Below are 14714 nucleotides of genomic sequence, written 5' to 3' on the forward strand. Positions count from 1 at the left end.
GACCCACTGAGCTGCATACGACAATCTTCAGAAGTTTGAGAGCTGGGGTGCACCTGCGAGGTCTTGGGGCTTCAGCCCTGCTCCTGCTGAAACCCCAACCCCCAGCAGGTGCACCCCGCTGGGCAAAAGCCCTGAGACCTCCCTCTCCACTGGTGAGAAGCCCCTACCCCACCACCCTGCTGCAAGGGAGGGGTCCCAAGCTCCCATGCAGTCCGGTAGGTTGAGAATGGGGGGCAGGGGGAGTGCCTAGGGGGGTTCCACAAGCCTCACTTTATTGGGAAAAGAGCCGCATGTGGCTCGCGAGCCACAGTTTGGCCACCTCTGGTCTATAGTCTGCATAAGTGGTCTTTTCTATGTTTACTTGGAGTCCTAACCATCATGGCTGGGATACGGTTGCTATCTGCAGTTCTTGAGGACTTCCCTGTGAGCAGCCAGTCATCAAGGCATGGTAATACTGACATATCTTGATGATGCAGGTGAGTTTCCATGAATGATGATGCCTTTGTAAACACTCTTAGCACCGTCAAAAGGCTGAAAGGGAGCATTCTGTACTGGTAGTGATCTAGGCCTATGGTGAATCATAGGAACCTCCTGAGTGCGGGTGGATATCTGCGTAGAAAAAAAGTGACCTTCAAATCAAGAGCTGTAAACCAATCACCTTTGTATAATCCCCTGAATAAACAGGCCAGCGTGATCATTCTGAACCTCAGGCAGTGGATGAAGATGTTCAGTTGACTAAGATCCAGTATAAGTCTCCAGCCCCTTTCTTGGGGATGAGGAAATGTCTTGAGTAAAAGCCTTTCCCCCTGGGTTGCGGAAGCTTCCAGAGGGAGCAAGGCTTCTAATTCCTGTCTGAGCATCTTCTCATTAACAGGATCCCTGAAGAGGGACAGGGGTAGAGTTTTTTGAAGAGGGATAGACAGGAATTATTTTGTGTTACTGGCAGTGATTATCTCCAGCACCCATCTGTCTGATCCTATATGGCGGAGGAAGAGTGAATTAAGTGGCCAACAAATGGGGGTGAAGGAATCTAGTCTGAGTGGATTTGGTAGGAGCACTGATTTTCTGCTCTCAAAGGCCACATCAAAAGGACATCTTGCAGAGAGACTGGGGATGACAAGAGAATGAAGGGAGAACATTTTGCTTACTGAACTGCATTCTTTGGTATTTCCTAGGAGTTCTGTAAGCCCTCTGGTAGCAAAATGGTAGGGGAGCTAGTCATTGTCTGTAAGTGCTGAGATAAAGATATCCAGAGAGCAAAGCAGTGTTCTTGAGTGCTTGACGGTGTGTAATGATTCATATTTGCTCATTAAGTTTATTTCCCTCAGAAGTCAGATCCTCCGTGGTGGATTGAATTTCTTTGGGAAATCCAGAGAATTGGAGCAACGAGGTCTGCTTCATAACCATGGATGCTTCCATCGAGCAGGAAGCTGTATTTGATGCATCCACTGATGGAAACCTGGAAGGCAGAGCCGGCTATCAATTTACCTTCTTTGATGATTGCTTGGAATTGACGTCTGTGTTCTTGCAGCCCTTTGTTGGTGAATTCCAGAAAACATATCTTAATATCATGTGTGACCATCAAAGCCTTGTAGTTTGCTAAGCAGAACTGTAAACTTGCCAAAGTTAAGCTCTTTTCCCCAAAGAGGTCTAGACATTGGCCTCTTTGTCTGTGGGTGTAGATCTAGGTTAGTGCTGCTTGTTTCTTTCAGTGACAATGTGCATGTAAGAGTTTGGAGCAAGGAGGGAAAATATGTATTCCACCCCTTTTAGCTGGTACAAAGTATTTTTTCTTTGCTCTTTTCAGAGTGAGCGCACAGGTGGCTGGAGTGTGAGAAACCATGATGACCTATTCTAAGATGACCTCACTGATTTGCAAGTGCCACTGTATGAAAGACCCGCACTCTGCAAGATATTCAGTAGCTTAGGAGGGGTTGGCTGTGCTTCCTTGAGGGGGATCTAGAGCATATTCATGATTCTCCTCAGGAGGTTCTGGAATTGTCTATAGTAGTTAGGCAGTGATGGTGAGGCTGGCATGAGTGCCTCATCTGGTGAGGATGATGATAACCCTGCAGGGGCAAGTGGGTCCAGCTGATCAAATGGTTCCTGTTCAAGAGCATTTCTGAGTTGAAGTTCCTCCCCCCACCTAATCATCATCAGGATTTGGAACATCTCATATCTGGATCCCAAGGCCACTGGGAAGGTGTGAGACACTGTACCTCAGAATGGCACCCTGCAACCCCTATATTCATTATTCATATACGGTTGTAATATTTCATACAAAGCCTGCCATGTAAGCTATCCTATGAAAGGTCATGATCTGCTGAAGCCCATTCTGTCCAAATATGTATAGCATTAGTGTGTATAGAGCTATGAGATTATGCTTTATGGTTCTTAGTAAAATGCTGTAAATTTGCTAGTAGCATGCCAAGGATCCCTGCCCAGATAGGTGTTGACTGTCCATTAATCATCTGAGAGACTCAAGTAGGCAAGCCCCACATAATGGGAACTGATCCATCACTGAGACTCAGGGGCTGCTTGTTCACTGTAACTCAGCAAAGCCCACCAGGACATGCCTGGGCTAGTGTCTGCCAGGCACATGGGCCAAGGGTATAAAATAAGAAACAGTGCAGCATAAGGGGGACTTTCTCCTCTACCACCTATGCTGGAAACAATCACAATGCCAAGATGATGACGATCAGCTGAGGAGACTGGTCCAGACTTCAGGAGGGAAGTCTGTGCATTAAGGACTATAATATCTAGCGGGTGAGACTATTACTTGATTCAAATTTTGTTTAGTTTCTAGAATACAGATTAGGTGCTTATTATTTTCTTTGGTGAGCATCTTGATCCTTTTATGCCTACCACTTAAAATCAATTTTTCTGTAGTTAATAAACTGGTTTTATATTTTGCCTAAAACAGTGTGCTTTGCTTGAAATGCTTGGGAAACAAGGCATTCCACTGCCTGTGGGTCTGATCCCATAGGTGTGCTCCGAGCTTGCAGACAGGCTCGGGCTCCCAACAAAAAACATCCAGTAAAGAGCAGGTTGGGAATTTTTGTACGTGTTCCAACAGTCCAGTGGCTAGGACACTCACCTTAGACACGGGGAGTCAGGTTGAAATTCCTGCCCAGAGTTATTTTAAAGCAGGGACTTGAACTCATATCCACAACCCAGTGCCCTAACTACTGGACTATCTCAGACAGGTTGGGCTGGATCTTTTGCAAATCTCCCCTGCTGAAGCTGCTCTACTTTGTATAAAATAGTTAAATACTAATTGGGCACTAAGGAGGAGTAACTTCATAGTTGAGTGGCTAGTACACTCTCTTGGGAGACCCAGCTTCCAGTCTACACTCGAGTGAACACAAGTATTTTATACAAAGCAGGAGAGATCAGAAAAGAGTAGGGTTGGAAGAGACCTCAGGAGATCTAGTCCAATCCCCTGCTCAAAGCAGGACCAACTAAATCATCCCAGCCAGGGCTTTGTCAAGCCAGCCCTTAAAAACCTCTAAGGATGGAGATTCTACCACCTCCCTAGGTAACCAGTGTTTCACCACCCTCCTAGTGAAATAGTTTTTCCTAATATCCAACCTAGACCTCCTCCACTGCAACTTGAGATCATTGCTCCTTGTTCCATCATCTGCCGCCCCTGAGAACAGCCTAGCTCCATCTAGATGGAGAGAAACCCTCCACTCAGAGGACTAGATGACAAGAGGGAAAATGACCAGTACCTGGACAAGTTATTGCCAAACAGTTCCCAGTAGTTACATAATAAAGTGAAGCCTAGCATCTTGTGTGTCTTCCTGCAGTGCCTGGAACAAAGGATAAATGGAATGACTCAGGTAACCACAGGCTGATTAGCTTGACATGGATATCAGATAAAACCATGGCAAGGTTAACACAGACACAATCAGTAAAGAATTAAAGGATGGTAGCATACTTGATACCACTTGCCATCATTTAATGGAAAATAGGTCTTCTGAAACTCATGTCAGTTTTTTTGCTTATGAGTTTGGTTGACAAAGTGCATTAACATAAGAGACTTCTGTAAGACATTTGACTTTGCACTATACAAAGTCAATACATAATAAGTGGTCAGGCTGATGAATATTCTCTTTTGATGATTTGCATTCTATCTCATGAGGATGCTTTTAGTGGGGTCTCCACAGTGATCTGTTCTTGGCCCAATGGTATTGAATATCTCTATCCGTGATCTGGAAGAAAATATAAAAGCATTGCTGATAAAGTTGGGGAGTGGAAAATAATCATAAGGTCAGGGCTGTTCTGCAGAGTGATCTGGATCACATGGTAAGCTGGGGCTTACTTGGAGAACATGTGATTGTAATACAATTAAATGTAAGGTCATACTTCTAGGAAGGGAGGCTCTATATTGGATGTCAGGAACTCAGAGAAGACTTAGGGAGGACATAGCTGACAAACAGCTGAACATTAACACAGTGTGATGTGATGGCTAAGAAAGCAAATGCAATCCGTGCATGTATAAATAGAGAAACATCAAGCAGAAGTAGGAGGGTGTTATCAACATTGATGCCATTACTACAATACTGTATCCAGTTGTGTCCACACTTTAAAAAGGATGTTAACAAATTGGAAAGTATTCAGAAAAGAGATAAGAATGACTTCCTTACAGAACCTAATTTACAGGAAGAGATTAAAAAAGCGCAATCTATTGGATTTACTTAAAAAAAGGTTCAGAACTTACTTGGTATCAGTCTATAGTTACACAATGTGAAGATTTCTGATACTAGACTCTGAAGATATTGCTAGCCTGAATTTGTCTAAGACGGAATTTTTAAATCAAGGTTGGATGTCTTTCTAAAAGAAATGATTTAGCTCACCCTGAAGTTATGGCCTTGATGCAAGAACCACTTATTGAAAGTCTTTTGGTCTTAAAATCTAGTAACCTGATGGATGGCCTTTGAGTGTATTCATTTTAAATTAGCCAAAAATTGTGTTAAAATACTCAGACTGTGGGTTATTTGCAAATTGTTCACGCCAACTAGACATCCTTAATTTGCACAAGGAGAGCAATGACTGGAACATGTTAGGATGAATAATCATTTGTGCTAAAATTAGTGAGACATTTGAGATTTATTAACATTTTAAAATGCTCAGCAGCCATCCAAATAGTCAGACAGCCTTACTCCAGGAATATTTGAGATCACTTTCACTATTCAACTAGTTGTAATACTACAGAGCATGGACAGAATATTCTCTTTTTGATAGCGATTGATAACTCCCTTTAATGCTAAGGGCCATATTCCTCTATGTACTGAGAAGCAGAAGAGGGAAAGTACAAGGCTTGTGTATCACTTAAGCCCTCCTCTGTGTGAGGAGGAAGGAAGTGACTTTTTCTAAAAGGAGGCAAGGATGACTACATGACTCACAAATGGAAAACTCATGAGTTGGTCATGCCATCTCTAACTCACCAAAGAAAGGCATATTCCAGAAGAATAAATGCATTTTTCCTTTTATAGCAGACTTTATTCAGTATTTTTTTTTATTAAAAGAGCACAAGATCAAGGGTTTTTTTTGTTTTATATTTATTAAAAGGTTCTGACTGATTTATAATCTCTTTGAAGACAACAGTTCTCCTATTAAACTCTTTCCTCATATGCACATATCTCTTACTTTAAAATAACTGCTTGTCACTTTGTACATACTCAAAAAAACCTGATTTTTTTCCCCTCAGAGGAAATGTTTACACATTTTTCATTCAGAATATGGAGCCCTATAAAACAAAGTGAACACAAAAGTGTTAAGTCAAATATTGGGCCTATCAAACTCAGGTTTCCTGGTATCAGACTATCTGGTTAGCAAGTGGTGTCTAATCCAACACAACTGTTAATTGTTGCTGACTATTTAAAATGTTGATAAGCTGCCAGTTACCATTCTCTGTGTCATTCTGATACAGAACTACAGTTCAAATGTATGTTTTTATATACAGCACCAAATTGTCTCCATGTGCTTGTGTCTAACACTTTGGAAATTCCAAAGTCCACAGTGGTGAAATCACAAAGCTTTTGCCATAGACAAAGAACTGTTTGTAGTGAAAGAACATACATATCAGCTACATTCATATGATTATTTTATTACCATATATTATGTTTTACAAACATTGCTGAAGGTTAGTAAGAACACTACAAAAAACATACCCTAAGCCAAGAAACGTACAGCATGGCATGTGCAGGCATCGCAAATCAGAAATAAGAACTTAAAGCAAAACAAGCCAAGAAAACTGGTACAAAAATGGGTAATAATACTGATTAACAATGGGTTATATCTTATATCATAACAGAACTGGAGGGCTAATGAAGACATTCAAAATTTCCTGTGCACTTTTGAAGTAATTTGGTGTAGATTAATAGTTCACTAATACACAGTCAATCATGGGTTTGTTGTAGGCACAGCTACAGAAAAAAACTGATATTATGTATAACACAAAACTAATGTTTATAATAAGGTAGTACACTAGTACTGCTGCTTCCTTGGCACTTAGTGATAGAACAAGAAGGTTTTGGTTTAGCTAGACTGATCAGATACATTTTTATTTATACTGATGTAAAAATGTACATTATCCCTTTGAATCTTTCAGTTTTACAGAATTTATATAACAGATTGTCAAATTCACTCTCTTAAAAAGTGATACACTAACTAGAAATGCAAGAAATTGGTTAAAACTTACCTTAAATTAAAAATTTAAATGTTAAAATGTGAATCCAGATGCTATTAAAATCAAAACTTTTTGTTTTCAGCATGAGATATCACAAAGTTTGAAACTTTTAAAATTTTAATTTCATGTCCCAAGCCAATTTCTTTTTAGGGCTTTCCTGAATAATGAAGAGTATTAATACAAGTTATTTCCTTGACATCCGTTTCTCCCTTGGTAACTTTATTTAAAGGAACTGGTAGAGTCATGCATCTGAAATTCTACAACTGAATTTGATATTCTGTCTAGCAGATCATATTACACTATAGAAGGAAATGAGTTTTACTTTTGGAGAGTGTGTTTCAAAGAAGAAATCAAAGAAATGGGATGAAAATCTAATGCACAGTATTTAGCTTTGTAGTTATTTCAGTGCAGATTGCACAAATGGTGGAATGAAAGCTCCCGCATCATATTTTCAACAATTTTGCAAAATATTCTCTCTCCTCAAGTTAAAAAACTCCAATAGTCCTTGTATTAAACAATATGAACATCAACCAGGAGGAAGGTGGTTTATTTTTGTTTCCTTTTTAACAAACTGCCTACACTGTAATTTATATTTATACATAACGAATGTAAACATTTCATCTTTATATATATGATGTAACACTTTAAAATTAACTGTTTTAAAATATTTTACAAAGACATTACATATGAACAATACAGCACACAAGAGTATGCAATAATTTGAACATATACACGTTTCTGTATTTTTCCATTATGCTACTGTTTTGCACCAAACATTGGTGTCTACAATTCTAGCAATTCTCTCAAATAAAAAACCCAAAGCAATATTTTTAGCTTTTCTGAAAACAAAAAATACAAACATCTTTTTCATTACTAGGATAATCTCTAATTTGAACTAATTTTTTTTTCAATTTTATATTTTGCACATAGCTCTTTTCAAGTGGGTTCACAAATGAAAAAATGATCACTTTCTTTAGAGTGCAATTTATCAGGGATAACATTTAATAATAGCAGACCCTCCCTTCCCCCCTGCAATGTTAAAAACTGCAATCAATCGAACTTTGACCATCAGTGAAGACATTTTTTTACAAAAGTAAACCTCAATACTATTTACTATTGAGACAGCTCTTCCCCCATAATTTAAAAGTTAATCCTTTTTGATAACCATTCTAGTGAAAGTATTTGCATAGAGCAGCCTTGTTCTTTTATTTCCGAAGAACATTACAAGTGTTTTAACACAAGATAAGGCACATGTTTTTCAGCCTTGAAAATCTGAAACTAATCTTGAGGAATCCTCCCCCATGCAAAATCTCTGTTTTTACCCTGTTTTACCTGAAGAAAGCAGATGTGTAGTACAGAACAACAAAACCCTTTACTTGAACTAAATGTAAAACATTTACATCTCCAGATAAGTGTTACAACTCTGCAGACTCAGAACTGAGTCTAATTCGAAACAGCAATAGCTAAAAACTTTATAGAAAAAAGAAAGCCAATAGCACTGTATATGTTACTTAAAAGTTCACACAATGTCGATGACTAATTTATGGTGAATGTTTTCCACAACAAGCTTCCTTTCAGAAATAAGGTAGCTAAGTTGTGAGGCACTTAAGATTGTCAGTAAAGGAGGAATGCAATGGATTTGTTTATATAAAACCTCAAATTGCATATCAAATCCTTGTTTTAATCCATCTATTAAAGTGCTAGAACTGGAAATTAAAACAAAAGGAGCTAAAATAACAAGCAATTAATCAAAGGAAAAAGCTTAGTATGCAGTAAAAAATAAGTGCTTCTGATGCTCTTAAATTTAGATCATTCTTTTTAAATTTCAATTTTTAAAAAATAAAATCTGGCAATAATTCAAGCGTGAAAACATTTTCCTTTGTGCCATTACTAGGTAGGTCGTCAAAGTGCCCATTTATTTTCTAAATAATAAAACCATTTACCTTATCTTATGTTCTACAACGCGATGTATGTAGTACATAATCCATATTGCAGCAACATCACATTTTCAATCTGACTGACAACAGCGCATGCACACTTTTAGTCAAAGTATAGTTCCTATTCCTTCCCCAAAAAGTCAGGTTTTGGTTTACATGTCCTATTGGTATATAGTGCAACCAGCCTCAACTACTCAAAATGTATTCGGGGCTTTTAAGCCCAGTGTCCATAGCCTTATCAAGCTCTCCTTCACAGGCCAAGGTGACAGCCATCAAAAACCACAAATGGGATATTGGCTCTGAATTACATAAATCCATTGGATGCCAAATCTGAGAAAGGTCTGGATTCTGTTGGATGATGAAGCGGCTGAAGGTGTGTAGCAGTCTGTGTGTTATTGATGACATCTAACTGAGAGGGATATGCTTCATGTAAGTTTATTTCACCGAAACCATTTTGGAACTGGAAAAAAAAATTACAAGGATTATGGACTGCTTTCTTTAAAAAACTTCAAAAGCATTTAGTAAAATGCACAAGGAAGATTAGAGATTCCTAATCCTAAAATAAAAAGGGACTCTTTCTGCATTCTCTGCCTAAGCTTCTGGTGGTGTTTACCCGCCCCCACCCCCCAAAACCCCACTACAATCCTGAAAGAAATGCTTCTTCTATAGGGGCAGAAACTAGTCATAATCAGCTAACCTAGCTCCAGGTCCACAAAGTGACTCAGGTGCCTAAACCCAAGATTTAGGCACCACTGCAATCCACAAAACCCACGATAAGTGGCTATCGAACCATGTAAGTGTCTAAACTTACTTGAGGACTATATTTTTTTCTGTAAAAGTCCCCTAGGTGCCTAAGTTTCTGTACGTGACTGGATGCCTATCTCAGACCTAAGACAGGACTAGATCTTAGTTCTTTGAAAGTGGACTAGTCCTAACTGGCACATTAATGAAAAGTTAATGTGCATCAGCATGGTACCCACCACAGCTAGAGCACAGTAGGCTAGTGCAGAGTAGATTCATACCTTACCGCAAACTAAATACGCTTGTAGACAAGCCCTTTGCATTATGGCTGGGGCCAATAGAGAGATACAACATGTTGGGATGGGTAAAGAGGGAAGTACAGACACAGTAAAACAGTCACGTTTAACATAAGCAGAAGTCACAGCACAGAAGGCAAACTCATGGTCCTGTCAACAAGCCTCAAGTCTATAAGCTACAGGCAGGGATTGTCTTTACTACAGGTGTGTACAACCTCAAGCACAGATGGATCTTGACCCTTAATTGAGGCCTCTAGGCACTGCTGCAATACAAATAGTAAATTAACCATCACCACACTGGGTATGTCTGATATCTAAAGGGAATGGTCTAGCTATTTCTTTTTGTTGAACTCAGTAAAATATTTCAATCATACCTTTCAATAAAAGTTTTTATGCGATACCCAATAAAGGATTAAAAGCTTAATACTGTATACAGAAAAATCCTATACTGTGTCTGATAGCAACTATGTGTCACCTTATGAATTGGACATGTGAATCCATGAGAGCTATCTATGGAAAAGAAAAGAACTCAGTCCCCCAATAATACATTTTTCATATTTCCATACATCTCAAAGATTACCCTAGTCAGGGGCAAGAACTGCTTTTGCTTAGGACAGAGTTTGTGGACTTATGTTTTTCCCCCACCTCTCGTTCTTCCCCCCAAATTAAGATTACACAAAGATCACAGACAATATTTTAGGATTATGAAAACTTTTCTGGCATCTAAAATTAAAAAGGAGTTGGCCGTTCCAGAAATTCTGAAACTGGTTCTGAAGAATTAATTATCAAACTTCTGAAGTAGTAAAATAAGCTTAGTGGTTTTTGAATGTAAAGCATTCTTAATGGCACAAGACTCAAGTATTTCATTTTATAAATAATAGATATTTAAGATGTTAAAAGTTTATTTTCCCCTATATCCTCAAGACTGTTTGGGGGACTTTTTTTAGAAAAATATTAATAGGGGTTCCTATATATAAATATATTTTGGTTCTGCACTGCAAATCTGCGGTCATTTTTTAAAATAAAAAATTTTCAGTATGCCTTGAAACTTGTTCAGTTCTAACTTTTTTTTAATAGTAAATACTAACACTGCACATGTTGCATAATAAAATCATAATAAATCCTGATTTCTGTGGTCAGTTGCAAACAGAACACACTGGACTAGTGAGAGAAATGGAAAGTTAAACAAAGATCATGGGCACAATCCTACTTTTGTTGAAGTTAATGGGAGTTTTGTCACGGACTCCAATGACAGAAAGAGCAGACACCTAGGTCTTGAAAGTTTCTCAAAATCAGATTTTTAGTGTGATTTTTTCCCCTCACCTCAACACTACCAATTTCCTTGTCAAGAATGTTACAATTTCAAAATCCACCTAAGGTCCTATTTTTGAGTGTGTGGTGGTGGTCAGCTTTTATGGTTCTTCCGTGAGTGCGTATTCAGTTCACTTATAAATTGGAACGTACCCCACTTAATGCAGTTGGGTTTTTTTGAATGACTGACGATGATCATCACCATATCTAACAAAATCAAGTGAGAGTGCTGAATTTTTTTTATTAGTCTTGACATACTGCATTTCAACAATTCTCTTCAAAAGCATTCCCCCTCACCCCCTGGATTATTTTAATCATTTATATGCAAAAAAATCATTATATGCACAAATATTCCATATATTAGTGGAAAATAAAGCAAAATACTTTAAAAATTACATGAACTCTTTACAAACTAGCCTTGATTTAACAGGGCATGAGGTGCACCCAAATTAGTTAAGGCCTGCCTTAAAATAGCACATACTTGATACTACAAGCCATGCAAGTGTGCACAGCTCTTTTCACTCTTGAGTTTCTAATGACTACCGGCAGTAGCTGTGGATTTAGCTGATTTTCTGACTGTGACAAATCCTTCTGAGAATATTTCTCTTTAGAAATATTCACAGAATCTTAAATCAGAGATGGAAAATATCTACTAAGTCACTAGGACAGGATTATTTCAATGTTTTTTACTAAATCCATTTTGTGGTGAGATCACTTAGTAATATGTGCATTGTCTGGCAGACTTTGCTGAGCATATAGTAGTAATTAGTAAGGGGGAGTAGTCCCTGTTTACTAAAAGGACACTGGTCTTACAACCATTGGAAGAACTTTCCAAAGGTTGTGGTAGCTTCTTAATCACTAGAAACTTTAAAATCAAGTTTGAAGATTTTTCTAAAAGACATGCTCTAATTTAACCAGGAATTAATTCAGAGAACTCCTATGGCCTGTGTTATGCAGGAGGTCAGACTAGATATGCTCAGTGTATGACTACACTGTGATAAAAACACCCATGGCACTGAGTCTCAGACCCCAGGTTAGCTGACTCATGTTCATGAGGCTCAGGGGCTACAAAATTGCAATGTAAACATTTGGGCTCAGGCTGGGACCCAAGCTCTGAGACACTCCCCACTGCAATTTTATAGCCCTGCAAGCTTGAGTCAGCTGCCCTGGGCCAAACATAGCTGTGCCATGCATCTGCATGGCTTTTATTGCAGTGTAGACATAGACACAGCAGTCCCTTCTGGACCTTAACTACAAATCTTGTCATATAGAAACTAACTAGGGATAGAAGGATCATAAAAAGGGTAACTGACACAAAATGCTTGTCCATACACTTTTTCCCACCTGTTTTATTACTGTAACCATTAATAACTTCTCCCTATCTACAGTAACCATGTCTCAAATTCATTTTATTTACAGTCATGGTTTTGGAACGGAACTTATTTCATGTCATTACGACTACAAGTATACACCCATTTCTCTCTCACATACACTTGTTTGGAATCATTCACTCTTCTGACAGCCACAGTAAATATAGACATGACATAAATATATTTTAACATAAGACTGTCCTGGTTGCTCGTCTCCCTTTGATGCATTAACATTACTACAAAAAGGTGAAAGCAGAACACAGTATTCTAGCGGTTTAACCATTTTCATGGACTAACAACTAGATTTAATTTTAACTATTTATAATATCCTATTAAGTATGACAGTACATTTTGTTAGTACTGTGACAATCCACTAGAGTACTCTGGCATGATATCTTTGCTGAGGAGCGGGAAGAGAAAAAATTTCAAAATGAAGTTACAAAAATGGGAAATAATTAGAATGGCTATGAGTATTATAGTGAGAAATTAACAACCTACAAGTTAAAAAAGAAAATTTAAATTGGTTATTAAAAATAGGCATCAACATAACAATGCTCAAGAGTGTGTGTAAATGACAATCCTGTACTATTGGAAGGAGATTAACTTGGATGATGCAGGAGATGCTTTCCAACACTATTATCTAGGACTATGAAGGATTAATAGCACCGACTAGAGTGAGACACAGTGCAGCCAAGTGTTGTGTAAGTTTCCTTACTGAACTTTGCCAAAGTATCTTCATGCTATTCCAGTCATGGGTCTCTCAAGCAAAAGCTATTAACCTTGCAGAAGCATGCTACATTTTAAAGGAAGTTTTATAATTTTATAATTATATTTTATTTAATTAATGAAAGAATTAAGAAACGTAACAAGTCTTCATTTTCCTTCTGATATGATGTAATATAGACTGTACATTTTCTGATTGTATTCTTCTTCCTTGCTCTGTGTATGTTACATGCCAGTTAATGCTTTAATTCTGCAAATACCTACACGCATGTGCACAAGCATTTGTAGGATCATGGCCTTAGAATGTACACTCTTTGGAAAAAGAATCATGCCTTTGTATTTTTGCTGCTATTACAGTCAAATGATTGTATTGAAATTGGAAGGTTTTTTTCCAAAGCTGCTAATGTACTCAATTCTACCCAGGAAGAATTTTGCTGAAGATGTCCTCTAAAGAATGGCTACACTATTTTAATGTGTTACATTATTTTGTTTTGCACTCTCCTTGGCAAAATATGGATATGGCTACCATTTTCAATGTTCAGATAATTCTTCCTTTCTGTTGCATATAAACAAAACAAAAAAGGTAGAGAAGACCTGGGTTTTTAAATCAGTAACTTGAGGAACAGGAAATAATTGTTTTGACCTTTTTCTGCTGCCGTATCATTCCTCTTTCACTGAGGTGCAATATAGCTAGTGACTTTGCACATTCAAAACAATTAGCACATAACTCCTAGTTTAAATCAGTATTCAGTCTGGTTTTGCTTGAATGTGCCCTAAAGAGCAAACTTTTCTGTAGCATTAAGGTATGCTTCTGAATAACCTTTTAACCCTTTTAACAGTTTTCTCTTTTGGAAGTTTTTTAAACTAAAAATTGTATACTCCTAAAGAAAGGAAAATTGTGTTTTTATAGATAGGTGTATCTTAAAATAATTTATGTTCATGCTCTGCTTAGAACTTCCTCCACTAAGATAATTAGTCCCACCAATCAAGGCCTAACCAATATTTAATTTTTATTTTTGTGTGTATGCCCTATTTATGTAGCTTGTGCTAATTTTTCTCATATTCTTAACATTGCTCTAAACGCTGCAAAAGAAATACTTTAAATTTTTACAAAAGTACATGTATAACATATTTATAAGTCTTAGTTCTTAAAAATGTTGTGGTATTTCATGAGTAAAATATGTATAGGCCAGTTTCTCAACTTAATGGTGTACCACATGTTGCCCCACAGTTTGAAACCACTCTCACAATACCTCCACATATGTAGGACAGGGATTCATATGATTCCATGCAAGTTATGTAAAATCAAAATTTGTATGTTAATGTGGTCTTTAAAATATATTAAAGTAAGCAGTGAGATTCTGTTGATTTAAAGAGAAGATTTGTATTTTAAGAATCCAAACAATGAAAGTTTACCTTTCTTATTGTAAAGTAATGAATTGACAATTAAATGTGCCAGACAATTGTACAGTCACCAATCTATTTACCTACAAAATAGATACACACATACTCCAAGCTTCTGCCACACTTCTCAGCCTTGGCCTGGAAGAACTAATTTTAGGTTTGAGAGGAAGCATATTTTGTAAGTATAAGTTTGACAGAGGTAGAGGTTCCTGTGATATGGACACATCCCCTGGGACCT

At 37.7% G+C, this 14714-nt stretch overlaps 1 protein-coding gene across 1 annotated transcript in view; it reads right to left on the reverse strand.

The window, feature by feature from the left end:
• Positions 1–6092: 6092 nt before the first annotated feature.
• The window catches only part of AHR (aryl hydrocarbon receptor), an 84763-nt gene continuing 76141 nt past the window's right edge, over positions 6093–14714 (reverse strand). Inside the window, exon 11 of the mRNA XM_084620487.1 lies at positions 6093–9091. Coding sequence (XP_084476613.1) covers positions 8936–9091 — 156 coding nt within the window. The 3' untranslated portion in view covers positions 6093–8935. The remainder of the gene's footprint in view (positions 9092–14714) is intronic.

The sequence above is a fragment of the Lepidochelys olivacea genome (genome assembly GCF_965140295.1).
Source record: "Lepidochelys olivacea isolate rLepOli2 genome assembly, chromosome: 2".
In the NCBI taxonomy this organism is placed as follows: Eukaryota; Metazoa; Chordata; order Testudines; family Cheloniidae; genus Lepidochelys; species Lepidochelys olivacea.